Source organism: Harpegnathos saltator, unplaced genomic scaffold (genome assembly GCF_003227715.2).
Source record: "Harpegnathos saltator strain DR-91 unplaced genomic scaffold, Hsal_v8.6 scaffold41, whole genome shotgun sequence".
NCBI lineage: Eukaryota > Metazoa > Arthropoda > Insecta > Hymenoptera > Formicidae > Harpegnathos > Harpegnathos saltator.
Window position 1 is genome coordinate 450,743 of NW_020230217.1, and position 15,982 is coordinate 466,724.

The following is a 15,982-nucleotide window of genomic DNA, read 5'->3' on the forward strand; positions in this document are numbered from 1 at the left end:
TCAGCTGCACTTTTTTCAAGTTAAAGCAGAAAAGCAAAGCCTCCCGCAAATGCTGTTTATGTGGCACAAAACTCGACATCTTCGTTGCTAGAAAAAATATTTTTGCGTTGCGATTTTGTGTTGGTGTTACGACTGGTTATTGTTAACAGATGTCCAAGCTACAGTGAAACCCGGAAACTTAGTTGCGCACCTAGTATAAACACACATATATGTACTAGATTCGCAACTAAGTTTCCGGGTTTCATGGATGGCGCTAACGACACATGTAGTCGACATACATGTCTGAAGTTGTGTTTTTTTTATAGCCTGGACATCTGTTAACAATAACCAGTCGTAATACCAACACATATCGCAACGCAAAAATATTTTTTCTAACAACGAAGATGTCGAGTTTTGTGCCAAATAAACAGCACTTGCGGGAAGTTTTGCTTTTCTGCTTTAACTTGAAAAAAAGTGCAGCTGAAGCACGTCGTTTGCTTGAGGAGGCCTACGGCGAACATGCACCATCGAAAACTACCTGTGAAGATTGGTTTAAACGCTTCAGAAGTGGCGATTTCGACACTGAGGACAAGGAGCGTTCCGGAAGACCAAAAACAAGCCGGAGTACGCCGATCTGCAAGCGTTATTGGATGAAGATGATGCCCAAATACAAGATCAACTTGCGGAGGCATTAAACATGACTCGTCAAGGTATTTCTAAACGTTTACCATTTGCCAAGGGAAAAATTCAAAAGGAAGGAAAATGGGTGCCGCATGAGTTGACTGAGAGATAGATAGAAAATCAAAGAGCCACTTCCGAAATTTTGTTTTTGCGGCATGAAAGAAAGAGTTTCCTGCATCGAATTGCTACTGGTGATGAGAAGTGGATATATTTTGGGAATCCCAAACGCAAAAAATCGTGGTTTTCACCTGGCGAAGCATCAACATCAACGGCACGGCAAAATCGCTTCGGAAAGAAGACAATACTCTGTATTTGGTGGGACCAGAAAGGAATCGTGTACTATGAGCTGCTGAAACTGAGCGAAACTGTCAATAAGCATCGCTACCGACAACAACTGATCAATTTGAACTATGCATTGCTCGAAAAACGGCCAGAATGGAACGAGTGATATTGCAGCACGACAACGCTCTGTGCCATCGCACTTCCATCGTCCAGGACACCATCAAAACGCTGAAATGGGATCTGCTACCGCACCCGCCGTATTCGCCAGACTTGGCCCCTTCCGATTATCACTTGTTCCGGTCGATGACGCATGGCTTGACTGAGCAATACTTAGCCAATTTCGAAGAAGTGCAAAATTGGTTGGATGAATGGTTTCGGTCCAAAGACGCGTCGTTTTATCGTCGCGGTATTGCCAGAGAGATGGCAAAAATGTGTAGCTAGCGAGGGACGATACTTTGAATAAATCATTTTTTGTATTTCTCTTGAAATTTTCCATTTCTCATTGATAAAAAGACCCGGAAACTTAGTTGCGCACCTAGTATATATATATATATATATATATATATGTATGCATATATATAAGATCCATTTTCAGACATATATATTTATATACATGTATATATATAAATGTATGAATGTACATATATATATATATATATGTACATTCATACATATGTACATTCATGTATATATATATATATATATGTACACCATATATATATATATATATGTATGTATGTATGTATATATATACATATACACATTCATATATAAACACACGCATACTAATACACCTATCTAATAACAACCGATCGAGGCGTTTGGACATATGACTTCCTGCGTAGATGTCAATGACGCACAAGTGCGCGTTCGGCATAGAAATTCGAGCATAAATCCAAACGTCGAAGCAATATGTATCCGTTTGTTTAAAGATAATTGGATTTAAACAAATAAAGATTAACATTCAATATAAATATATAAACGAATCTTCTTATCGTGCAGACCAAGAGGGAAACAGTGTTAAAAGGAAACAGCTATAATTAAAAGGAGAAGGGAAAGGTTTAGGGACACCGCGATTAATCGCATGACGAATCCCGCATACAAGTTCACTAATTATGTCGATGAGTGTCGTTCATGCGTATCCGTACATTTAATATCATTACGACATGATTAGCGAGGTCGTCGCGGCGTAAGCTCAAACAAGTCGTCCCGTTTTCTCTCTCTTTCTCTCTTTCATACACACACATACGCGCGTGCATGTGCGCACGTACACGCACACACGTACATGTACACGCATTCTCTCTCTCTCTCTCTCTCTCGCGCGCACACGCGCGCGACTCGCTCTTTATTTCGCAAAAAGAATTTGTTCATGGGAAGAGGATTTTTATTCCTACTCGGCGATGTGGATCAGAAGAAGGGGTGGAGAAATATTCCGGTGAAGCCGGAACTCCGCACCTCCGACTTGTTGCGCTTAGAAACTGCAGTCTTACCAGTCTCGCCGACAGATGCTTGACCCAGCACTTTTCACGAGACGAAGAGTGCGGAGCGAACAGCGGTTCAACATCCAACTGGCAAACCGCGCGAAACAGGATTCGCTCGGCAGGAATTTCGGCGATCGCGTGCGATTTAGGTCGGAAGCACATAAAAAAAATAAGCGAGGGAACTGAAACACTAAACAAATCAATCGCAGTCGATTGTTCATTTTCGCGGCTCGGGAACAGTCGATTGTGACTGGACATCTTCCGGTTACGCATCGTCCCGAAAAATCAACATCTCGAAATTCAGAAACCGCGGCAGTTTCACCAAATGCCGTAATATCGAAATTTTGTGTGCCGTTTGTACTGCGAGACAACTGGACGATATATCTCGATAAAATCATATTTCACCTCGGAGATCGTCTCGGTGTATTATGACTTTTCAAGAAATATCATAACTTGCTATAAATAATTAATATCATACACATTCATATTTATTATCGTCATACTTGGTAAATCTCGATGTATTTCTTCTTAGGACTTAGGACAATGCAAGCCGATCAATTTTCCTGCTGTTTTTAAATCGCACTTTGCTCATATTTTTCTACGTGCTTCTGGCCGCTTTAGCGTACGGCTTGCCGCGGCTCGACCGGAGTAGTCAAGCTCGACTCTTCAGCAACTCCCGAGCTGACTCATAAAATCGAAGGTTGAATGGTAAAGCCGAATGGAAAACGGAAAACGAAACGCTGACAAAAGTACATCTTGAATCATCCACATCGCGCGACAAAAGAGATATTGTATTTGCAAGAACGAATAAATTACAACTTGACAAAACGTTCAACACATCTGCATGTATAATTCTCTCTCCTTCTGTAAACAAACCTGCTCGAGATGAACGATACAACGTCTCTAACTTCCCGAATCACAAGGTTGAGCGTCAGTCGTGAAAAACGCAAGTCGCTACATTACGGAGCCGTTACGTTCGAGAGTATGACACATTTGTTGGACCACGCGGATACGGGCGCGGAAAAGAAAGAAGAAAAAGATGCGTAACAGCACGACGAGATGAGAACACGGTCTGTGCTCGTGTGTATGTATACATGTGTGAGTGTCTTATCCTTTCCGAGAAAGCTACTTTTGTATAACAGCTAATTTTATTATTACCACTTCTCGCGCCTAACGAATCTAAGGTCGAATCGTGTTTACAACTGTATCCCCGTTAAATCCCCGATCCCGCTCAACTCCCCGTTGAAAATCTGCATTTCCAATAATCTCCATCGCGTCGTCGTACACAGGCTGCGTGACACAGCGCGCGCGCGCGCGCGCATAAAACTCGTGAAAAAACCGTCAACTCGCAAACAGCCATTTAATGTCTATCTAGTCAAAGCAAGTAAACAACTAGGTGCGCGTGATACGGTCGAATAAATTCTTCAAGCGAAGTCTCAAGATATCTGATTCTGTCGGCAATCTCTTGGCAACAACGGCACAGATACGTGATGTTGCATGGGAAAAAGAGTTTTGTTCAATTAATGAACGAATCAAGCGCAAGCTCGGCCGGAAGAAACGAAATTTCTGGTTCTTAAAAGACTGAATTCGGTGGAGTTAAGAATCGGAAATTCCGTCTCCTTCGAGCGGAAAATGCGTCTCGTTCATCGCGTTAATTCAACTAAATTTTTCTCTTTTCCTTCGCGCGCACTGGAGCGCAATCCGGGATTTTCGACGATCGATATATTACTTCTGTTATTCTTTTTATTTATTATTGTCTAATAAATAAGACGAAAGTATCAACGCCGAGATATCCAACTCTGAATGTTGTTATTACTTTAAGTTCACAAATTGAAGTTCACGAAATTGAATGTATCAGCTCTTAACACACTGGGGATAAGATACTTGGTTGAATGAAAGGATTTTCTGGAGAAACATGAGCGACACCGAAATCTCGGTGGAGGTTCCCAGAATTCTCAGTCTGAATCGTCCGATTTCTGCTTAGTTTAAATAGTATTCTGCCACTTCCAATCGGAATTTCCGAATCGTCCGTACTTCGCCAGAAAATTCGCTCATTCAACCACACGTTTCTTTCCATAGCACGTGTGTATATATATATTCAATATATGTATATAGGTTCCATGTTATTAATTAATTTAAAAAGTTAAAAATTAATTAAATATTCGAACCTAGAGACCGAAACAATAAGAACGTCCAGAGTTAATCACACGTTGACGCAAGTGCTCCTTTACCTTTTAAATAATATCTCGAGCATCGTCGTGGTCGCGTTCGCAAGGACACGACGACACATCCCGACACACGGGATCGATAGAATACACTCTAATATACAGGACTTTTCAGTTAAATTTCCAGAGTTCTATCGCGAAATCGCCCGCTCGCGTCGCGCCAGGCTGCCTGCAGAAACCAAGCCTCACCTCCTCGTCCGTCGGCTACGAGGTCGGGGAAAACGCGGCTCTCGTGTCGACGACGTCCAAGGATGAGGAGGCGAATTTGTCCTCACGGAGTTGCCCATGGAGATCGAACGTCGGGCACGATGTAGGCATCACATGAAGATCGCGTTAATTTACATTCAACGTTTGCACCGTCGTGCTATACATTACAGTTTGATCCGTGATGACGAGGTAATCGTCCCGCTGAATCCCCGACCCCCGAATTAGAGAGGCGCTCCGACAACGAGGGGAGGTCGCTGGAAGCAGTCGTCGCGGACACGACGATGTTCTCCTCTCTCTGAGACCGCCGTGAGTCGGCCGCGCGCGAGGAAGCGCTTAATGTTCCTTCGCCTCCGCGGCGGACGACGTATCCTTGCGCATCGCCTCAGCGGTCTCGATCACCTCGAAGGCTTCGGAGGATGAGGTGGTGGTCTCGGTAGCGGCCGAGGTCGTGGCTCCCGAGGCGGATGGGACCGTTGCTGTCTTCATGGCGGAAGTCGACGTGGCCGACACTGCAGTTCAATGTTAAGATATCGATCTTTACTATGAAATGTACTGGAAATTTCCCGGCTACGCCGGGACATCGTGATTGTTCTGTGACGCTCGTCGCGCGCGTGCGCGCGCGCGCACGAGAGAGACAGAGAGAAGAAAAGAATAGAAGAACAGTGAGTGCGCATTTGATTAAAAGAAAATAAACCAATAAATAAAAAATGGAGCTGCAACGCGAGAATAAAACGCGCGAGTGCGGTGCGTGCAACCTCGAGCTGAAACCACAGCTGTAAACAAAACTGGCTACCGATGTATCGGCCATATGCGCGCGCGCACCTCGTAAAACGATTATCGATTATCCGAGTCGCACGAGCGACCGAAGCGAGAGGTGAAATTAAAAGCCCAGAAAAATAATCAGTGCTAGTTGGATCGCTCGAATTGAAACACGATATCGCGCGGTATCGCGTGCCACCCCCGTGTAGGCGTTCCGATGCGAGACGAGTGTCAGTGACACAGGATCTACAAAGTGCTCATTCAAAACTCCAAACCGGTGAAACGAGCGCGCGCCTCGCGAGCCGACACAGCGCGCGGAACGTGTAATCATGGAATTAGCGACGATTACAAACGCGGGCGCGCGCGATCGCGGACAAAAATCGGCGAGGAGCTTATTCCTCGAGAACCTCTCTTCCCCTCCTTTTCTTGCACCCGATGAACGTTCGCGTATGTACGCTCTTTCCTTTCTTGTTTCTATAACGCTCGTGCGATATATATATATATATATATATATACATTGCTCAAAAGAATTATAACATAGATAATTTATTGCCGAAAATTGGCCAACTTTGGACTGGCGATTACTTCGCGAAAAATTATTGTAGACTAATGATTTTTTTTTCAAAATGAAGCTTGAAGTCTCTACTTTAAGAATGTATCTCCATTTTTTGCATAGTAATTATTGACTGTGGAAGTGATAAACCACGGGGTTCTTATCTCTTCTATCACGGACATACACACACATGCACATTAGCCCGAAGGCTAAAAACAATGATCTTTTTGAAGGGCTGTTTGCGAAAACGAGGCAGCGACTCCATTTTTTTCAAACTGAAGGGGAAGATTTGAACTTTATGACGATGCAAACGGTGTCTCCGAAAAAAAATTGTCCACGTCCGTGCATTCCGTCAAACTTTGCAATTTTCAGTATATCAAACATGCCTCCAGATATCAGGGGTTACAGGAGTAGGAGTGCATCGCATGTAAGAAATGGAGATACATTCTTAAAGTAGAGACTTCAAGCTTTAAGCTTTGAAAAAAAATCATTAGTCTACAATAATTTTTCGCGAAATAATCGCCAGTCGGAGTTGGCCAATTTTCACTAATAAATTATCTATGCCATAATTCTTTTGAGCAATGTATATATAGGTATATATATATATATATATCTACACACACAAATTAAAGTTAATTAAAATTTATATATATATATACAAGTTATCAATTAAAAAAGCTTCTAGATGTGGTCATTTTCATATGTATATGTATGTAGGGTGTCCGAGATCTTTTGGAAACGAAAAATTGTGAAGATTAACCAGATCAAACTGAGAAGAAAAGTCAAGTACCATTTTGCAAAAATCGCAATAGTTATTAATGATTGAAGATGACCATTAGAGGTTCTTTTAATTGATAACTGGAAAATTTGTGTATTATGGTAAAAAAAATAAAATGGTAAAGGACTTTTTTTTTCGGAATGACCTAATCTACACTATTTTGCAAATAAGTACGCAAATTTATTAATTGAAAAAGCCTCTGAATATGGTCATTTTCAGTCATTAATAATAACTACTACGATTTTTACAAAATGGTACTTGACTTAAGATTGACTTATGGTAAGATGACTTTTCGTCTCAGTTTAATCTGATTAACCTTCACAATTTTTCGTTTCAAAAACATCCCAGACACCCTGCATATATATATATATAGAAAGAAAGAGGGGGGAGAGGGGAGAGTTCCAACGTACTTCGTAAAATTAAACTCGCTCGTAAAGGCAAATGTCGCGAAGAGAAAAAGGGTTTATTTCTCCGTTATTCGCTGAAAGTTACGATTGGTGTAGCGTATATACCATGCGGTATATAATCAAACCGTATCGCAATAATATAACCCGTTAATTCGCTCTTCTACGCATACCGTCGCAGCAAAAAAAAAAAAAGAATTACACGTGATATCGAAGCTGGATCAGATATCCCGATATCCAACGGCACGCTTAACTATTTAAAAGTGGCGCAAATTTTCGCTTTTCCGTGCTCTCTCTTTTTCCTTCCTACTCTTTCTGTACACGTATGAAAGTTAAATGAAAATATAACTTCAAATAGAGATTTTATTGACACTTTTAAGTTGATTAATGTGCAAAGTAATTGGGATCATCCCGTGGCCCATTCGTGCTTAATTTTTGAAATGTGGAGCAAAATTTCGCTTACACGTGCTCTCTTTCTCCATTTCTTTTTCTGTGTACATGAAAGTTACATGGAAACATAAATCTGTCGAAAGGATTCCCGCTTGATCGTACTAGGAAACAATCCGTAGCTTCAATTAAATTCGTTGATTAAAATGAAAAGCAATCAGGACCATCTGTACTTTATCTTTTAAACGTGAAATGAAATATCCTTTATTTGCGCTCTCTCTTTCTCTTTCTCTCTCTTTCTCTCCCCCTCTCCTTCTTTTTCTCTGTACGTATAAAAGTTACGAGAAAATATAATTTTTTCAAATATACAAACTTCGACTCAATCGCATTTGAAGACAGTGTATGGCTGCTTGACATGTAGTCACATGATTATTAATTAACTTGAGAACTAATTAAGACCACCTCGTGACCTTACGCGTTTAACGAACGAGCGCGCGCGTCGCCATAACGAACGAAAGAAAAGACGACGGTGAGAAACATTCAAGCCCAGCGTGCGAAATGATCTTCACCAAATGACTTATCGCTAAATGAGACTAACAGGAAAATACAAGTATGCCTCCGACGTACCTTTGTTGGAGTCGTCTCGACGATCGACCGTCGTCGTCGTCGTTGTCGTCGTCGTCGTCGTCGTCGTCATCGCCGTCGTCGTCGTCGTCATCGTTGTCGTCGTCGTCGTCATCGTCGTCGCGAATATTTGCTCGCCATTGGCATTCGCGCGTTGCTCCTGCGGGCTGTCGGGCTCCGCATCGAGCTGAGAAAGCTCGGTGATGTAATTCTGCTGCGTCTGCTCCATCGTAGGCGTCGAAGGATTCGGACTCGGCGAAGGAGTCGTGGTCGGCGACGGCCCCGGCGTGGTCGGAGCCGTGCTGGGCGTCGCTGGCTGCGCCGTCGGCTGAGCGTGATTTCGAAACAGTAGCTGCTGCAGCTGCGCTTGCTGCAGAATCACCGGCAGCTCGTAGTGATGGAAGAAGTAGAGCATCGAGTGCTGCAATGAGAGAAGAATAAACACGTCGACAAGATTCTCGACTGGAGGAGTCAGGTTTATCCCGCGAGCTTGCTCGAACGACCAGCGCTGGACGACTTACATGAGAAGAAAAAGAATGTGCGAAATGCGCAATTCGAGCGGGAAATGTGGAATGAATATTAAATAATATACAGGGTGTCTTAAAAATATCGGAACCCCCGGATTGCAGGGTCAAGTTTTCATGAAAAACTTTAAGTACCAAAGTTGTAGAAAATCGAGTAACGGACTTGATGGTGACTTTGAATTTGACTTTAGCCATGACCTTCAAGGTCATTTGGATCAACTTGCGTGTTTTAAATCGGAACTCTTATTTTTTATTACACTGTTTTCTTCTACCAATTAATTTGAACAACTTTTTTCTAAAACATTTTTTTATTTACCTAGTATTTTTTGAGATATTTGAGGAAAACTTGGTAACTTTTTTAATATTTAACTTACGATATCTCGCTAACTATTTGTCGGAAGAAAAAGTGGTTCTAGACTTTCTTGCTTTATTTAGTCTTTGTTACCGCGCATATTCTCCAGACATTGCTCCATCCGATTATCACTTGTTGCGGTCGATGTAACATGCTCTAGACGATACACACTTTCATAATTTCGAACAAGTGCAAAAATTATTGAAAATTGGATCAATTTCAAAGAAGAATCTTTTCATCGCTGCGGAATCCATCAGCCAGAAAGATGGGAAAAAGTTATAGAAAACGAAGAAAAATATTTTAATCAAGATATTCGTTCATTATCTTGTTTAAGTAAATCAGTGTTCGAGAAAAAGAACTCTCAAGACTAAATCACACTGCTAATATTACAATACTCTTCTCTCAAAAGAGAGAATAAACTCTTTCTCTCGAGTCTCCGTAACAACGAGCTTTTTGTCAAATTTGCGATGAATATATCTGAAGAGACGGCCATGAAAAAGAACGTGTTCTCTTTCGGGCCCAAGGATTCACCTGGCGAGAATAGGTACATCCCTCCCACCCCCTTCCGCCATTGTGGCTCCCGTGGCCCTCTGTGCGCTCGCTCGTTTCGCGCGCGCATATGCGCGCCTCTCTAGCTGCCGCGACTAGCAAATTTATATGGAAATTCGGCAAATTCGTTCTATATCAGCTATACGCGCGCTCTTTCTCCGCAAGCGCTTCGAACGCCTGTCTCAGTTGATCCCTATCGACCGCGCAGGACGCCCACCGATCGCAATAACACACGGCTTTCGCGCGTCCTCACGAGCCGCGGAGCGACGGAGCTGCGCGCGATTTTCCGTTTTCCCTGATTGACTCGTCACGCGCGACTCGGCCCTCGATTTAGCGAGTCGCACTCTCGGAAGAGAATCGGACTCGGCCGCTGTAACCAGCCGCCGACCGCGTCGGACACAACGCGGCACGCGGGAACGAGAGGAGGATCTACATTTAAAGATTGAAAAATCCAACGCGAATAAACGACGGCGCAGGGCGGCGGTGGGGAAGAAGGGGAAGCCTGGATATGGAAAATAGATATATCTCGAGAGTCTCCGGGCACCTGTCGACAACGCGAAGGAAATGGTATTCCCGGTGATTCGTCGGCGAGAGCGGAACGATTCCGCGCCGTTTGAGAAAAAGAAGTGACTCACGAGCGGGGGGGGAGAGGAGGCGGAAAGATTCGCGAGGAGCAGCACGGATCTCCCGAGGTCGGGAGACGACGAGGAATGACGCGGGGGGTTGCAACGGACGGACGCCACGGGGGTGGAAAGAACGACCGACGGAAGCGCGACGGCGGCGGACGCGAGGGTGAAGGTGGACGGAATGGCGGTGGAGGAGGAAGAAAGGGAGAGAGGAAATATCGGGTTTTCGTTTGGCGGATGATCAACGCCAATGACACCGATATCGAATCGGCGTATAATCACGCCGCGAGGCTAATCGGTTGGACTCTGACCTACAGCAACGGTCGGCGAGAGAGAGAGAGAGAGAGAGAGAGAGAGAGAGAGAGAGAGAGGGGTGGGGGGAGGGGAGAGGATGAGCTTTGCCATCCACGGGAATCAAAACGATTCTCGCCGACGTGCCCCCGGGCCTTTCGAATTTTGCCGCCGTCGCCATCGCCACCGCCACCGCGCGCGCGGTATTCGTAAACTCGTTGCCGGGAAATAATTGTCGCTCGTTAAACGGTCGATCGTGTTAACGAACCTGTAACCCGGTTGTCAGCCGGAGACTGCCATCAGAGCGACGTGATGAGTAAAGCCGTTTATTTACGGGACCGCACACGCGCAATCTCGACCGTTCGGCGTCCTGAAATCACGTCTCGCTCGCAATCGGCCGATTGACCGACTGCCGCGTCGAATTCAACTTTCTAAGGCTAATTAGTCATTGCTTGAATATGCACACCAGACGAGTCTCAAGCAACAGCTGTTGACACGAGCCTAAGTGTCGCATTGATAGCCGTTACTGGAGACTCGTTTCAAGTGCGATGCACTCGGATTTTAATTTAGAAGCAGATCGAAGTTCTTCGGTCGAGTCATGCGATATTTGTGTCCTTATATTTCACCCAGAAAAAAAGTAATTTCAGAACAAGCGAGATAAGAGGAAATCCTCTTGCAATAAGAGAAAAACAGAATAATATCTAATAAATTTTAGATGAATGGTTTACTTTAATCGTTTTATCAAAAGAGGAATCCTTTTTTTGTAAAAGGCTTCGCTTGGAATAGGAGATTATGGGAAAGATCACTTTACAAATAGAAAACTTTTTTTGGGTGAATTGTAATCGTGATTCCATTGAAAAGCTCAAATTTAGATTTTAAATATGGATTCAAATAAGTTATCTGAATAAATTACTTGGTATGTCTTGCTTGAATGCATCAGATGTGTTCCTTTTTAATTGAATCGCGTCTCATCTCATGGAGAAACTCCATACCTCTAAATTCACATCTGAGTATGAGACAAGTTTCAAGTATCACGACCATTAACGCGAGTTTAAGAAGCGCGATCCGAGAGGAATCGGAGGAGAATGCGGTCTGCAGGTTTTTCGTTGATTCGCCGGCACGAAGACATCCCACGACGAAAAATTCGGCCGGCTACGCTTCGTCGCGCGGATCTTCTTCGCGATTTCGGCCGATTCGCGCGATTCGGCCGATAGACAATCGACAGCGCCGCGATACAAAACTTGCGCCGTGCAATCGCGGGGACAACATAATGGCGTAATCTTTTCTCTCCAGCGTATATAACGACGTGCAGCGACGTGATGCATTTACACCTTTTATCGAGTGAATTAACCGCTCCATTAAACTCTAATGGTATTCAGTTTTTACACGTGAGATATACACAGTACATATCGAACGTAGTTATTAACGGCAGCGGCTACCTATTGTAACGCCATTATAATAATACCTGTTAATACCGGCCATCGCGATCATCTAATGAGAAGTTATTGCGTTATCAAAGTACGCCCTCCAATCAGATTACCCGGCCGGTATTACTGGCATAGCAGTAAATTTGTTTCTGAAATTCCGGCCGGCTTATGTTCTATTATACACGCGCGATCGTCCCGCGATAGTTTTGCGAAAAAAACCGATTGATGTCTCGGTCGTTCGAGTCGATTACTCGAAAGGCGATGACGGCATTCACGACATCGCGATTGAAGGTGCTGCTCCCGCCTGTCTGTCTCACACGCGAAAAACGCAAATATTAAAATGTTCTCGGTAAATAAATCCGTCGCATTCGCGCGAACGAGCGAGCGAGCGACGCGATACGACGAGTTAATTAATTATAAGACGAGGACGTTAATTTACCTCTTCGTATCTTGCAGACGACGACGATGAGAACGCAGACATGTTAAACGGAAGTTTTCGCAAATTTACAAGGCGACATGCAAAATTTAAGGTCGAGATCATCACGACAACGACGACGACGACGGCGACGGTGACGGCGGCGGCGGCGTCGACGTCGACGTCGGCGTCGGCGAACGGTGTGTTCCTAATGGAACACATCCGACGGGAAATGACAATATGTCACGGATACATAACCTGGGTGGGTAGGGGGAGGTGCAGAGGGAGGAAAGCGGCTGGCTGCCTATGTTCTTAATGGAAAGAACGACGAGGCGCGGCCTGCCACGAACGCGAACGAGATTCCCGCATTAAAGTATTCTTATGCGCCATTTATATACGGGAAGGCAAGAAGCCGCATTAAATTATTTCCATCGATCGAGCTGTCAGGAGCATTGTCCCGTTTGCGTTTACGTAACTTAAGTTTGAGCGATGGCGGCTCTAGGCTATCCAGCCAGAGCGACCACGGCCGTGGCACGGCTCGTTCTTCGTCCCGCTCTACCGTTGCTGTCAATAACAGAGCGCACCCGACAGTGGCCAATGGGATCGCATGCAAAATATTGCGCTCCCATTTTCCCCTCATCTATCTCGACGCTATTTCTACAAAGACGGAAGTACAGGGCGCGAGCGTTACCGCGAGTCTGTGACGCGCGTCCGTTTCTTACATGGATTTGCTTTGCGGTTCGATCGCGAGAGAGAAAGAGAGGGAGGAAGATATTTTTTACAGCTCAATATAAAAAAAATATCATTCCACTGTTCAAACGATTACCCAGTTTGCTTCGCTTTTTTCAAGCAATGGTTACCCTCAACAAAGAATATTTTTTGATAAATGCGTTAAGATATGATCATCATAAAAATTGTACAAAAAAATCATTACTGCGTACACAAAGAATGTATTTTCGTTTCAAGGGTATCAAGGAACTTATTAATTCTGTGCAGAAAGCAAACCGAATTGTTTGCCGAATTGTTTTAATTTAATATTCCTGATCAAAATATCAAACTTATCAAGAATTAAGAACGTATTTTGTGTCAATTTGATATCTTAACGACAAACTTATATAAAACTTATATAAAATGTATATTTTATTTATATAAAATGCTTATACTTATATAAAATGTATAAAAAATGCCGGGACGGCGAAATTCTCGAAAACTAAGTATTTTAGAAAAAAATGTTTCAGACAAAAGTTGTATAGTTTCTATACTACTTTCGAGATATTCATTAATCATTACTTTTCTTAAAAAGAAACCCCAATTTTTCTTATTACATCATCTTTTTCTACCAATTAATTTGGACAACTTTTGTCTGAAACATGTTTTCATTTGCCTAATATCTTTTGAGATATTTCAAAAAAATTCGATAATTTGTTAACAATATTTAGCTTGCGATATCTCGTTAGCTGTTTGTCGAAAAAAAAAATAGTACTAAACCTTTTTACTCCATTTGATCTGAAAAATATTGTTACAATAGCGCTCTGATTTTTGTCAACTTATCGACCTTTGGAAATTTCAAAAATCGTCAAATCAACGACGAGAATTTGCATAAATATACGAAATCATGAATTATTGCAACAAAGAGGTAGACTAGATACTTCCATGAGATAGAAAATTAGATTATGTGAGATAGATAAGAGGGAGAGAAACAGAGAAAGAAAGAAAGAAAGGAAGGGAGAAACGATCATATCTCGTGCGTAGCGCACGATCGATGTCGTTTTATTTTATAAAGCTGGCAAACGCAATCACATCGGCTAGTGCGTGTGGTGTGTATCGGCGCTTTGGGGCGATGTAACGCAAAGCTTTTCGAACGCAAACCGCGAATACTTCTTGCCGCGGCGCTTTTCAGTTATTTTCCCGTTTCCCTGGTACGCGTATCCCGCGCTAAGTTAATTCACCAAAGCTTTGTGTAATATGGATATTAATTAATCCAATGCGAGAACAACGACGGGATTGATGCTGCCGACGTGTTTGATCTACCGAACCCGCGCCGCACGGTAATTGTAATCTAAATCTCCGCTATTCTCCCTTCAAACGCGCCGACGGATTCGAATTTATTATCGTAACGTGAAAAAAAGGCAGGGACAACATTGTAAAATTCGATTCCTCTTGGTCGGCGGGCGGATGAGTCTCACTCTCGTTTTTGCGCGGATATTTATCATTCAGTACGGATAAATGCGAACTGCGAGAAAAAGTGAAAAAGATGAAGATGAAACGTTTGTTTGGCGGGTACTAATGACATATTTGCATGCGTCAATATACATGTTACTGCACAGAGAAAAATTTTGCCCAAACGAGAAAATATATTTTCGTATAATCGTAGTTTCCATTTTTATGAAAAAAGAACGATTATTTGTTTCATTTAAATAAAAAATCTAAATTTAAGCAAATGTGTTGTTAATATTCGTCGAATAAATATTTCAAGATATTTCTCCTAATAGTGTTGTAAAAGATGACGGCTTATCAAGCAGTTTGACAAACGTACCGATTATATTACAAATATATCACGAGGAGAAATTCCGTCTAATTGAATTTTCTATTGCCTGGGAACTGAACGAAAACTCGGTTGTAGAAATAGAAAGATTCCTGTAGAGCGTCTCTTCTACTCAGTCAATTGTTCTCAATTATCTCAGCCGAGTTTTAACTTTGAATTGGAATCGCGTCTCCCAGACGTCCTACAATTTACGAGCCAAAATCGCTAAGCTCGAGAACGTCAATCAAATGCCAATGTAAGCGGTTAATGCGGCCGAATATCTAAACGAACTATTCGGTCGCGACAAAGACATCGTCTCTCGTTGCTGAGATTTCGTCTGGTACCCTTTCAATTATACAAATGCGAGATCTTGATTTTTCCATGTGTACCTGAAGAAATTCACGATACTTACAGGAGAGAAACAATTTCGTTATATAGTGTAACTGAATTTTCCGTTATCAGGTAAGAAATCAGGTAAGAAATCAGGTAGAAAATTCAGTTATATAAACAGAAAGATACCTGTAGGAAGCTTTTAATTATTTTAGTCAATTATTTCCAGTTATCCTGATGGGATTTGAATGCAGGCGAATGCTTTCAGTCATACTGAGGTGAATGTTACAATTAGTGATCGAATAACCTCACCGCGAAAACAAATTAACAAATTAATAAAACGCTCTCTCTTAAGCTAAATACACAAAGTTCATTTTGTTGGGAAGCTTGAACATCTCGAGTTTTAATTGCGTTATAATACTTTTTTAATTTATGGAAAGATTTTAATTCACACACATTTTCTCAAAAATAACCAAATACCGTTTAATAACACAAAAATTTAAATTTGTTTTATTTGACAACTTAATCATATCATAATATCATTGACAACTTAATTTCGAAAAAGTCAGCGACAGACTCGTAAA

General features: G+C 42.6%; 1 protein-coding gene across 2 annotated transcripts in view; it reads right to left on the reverse strand.

Moving 5' to 3' along the window:
• Window positions 1-3,193: 3,193 nt before the first annotated feature.
• Window positions 3,194-15,982, reverse strand: part of LOC105190030 (membralin) — a 140,407-nt gene continuing 127,618 nt past the window's right edge. For both annotated transcript variants that reach the window (XM_025301314.1, XM_025301315.1), the window contains exons 12-13: window positions 8,364-8,781; window positions 3,194-5,364 (exon numbers count right to left, since the gene is read on the reverse strand). In XM_025301314.1, coding sequence (XP_025157099.1) covers window positions 5,189-5,364; window positions 8,364-8,781 — 594 coding nt within the window. In that variant the 3' untranslated portion in view covers window positions 3,194-5,188. The remainder of the gene's footprint in view (window positions 5,365-8,363; window positions 8,782-15,982) is intronic.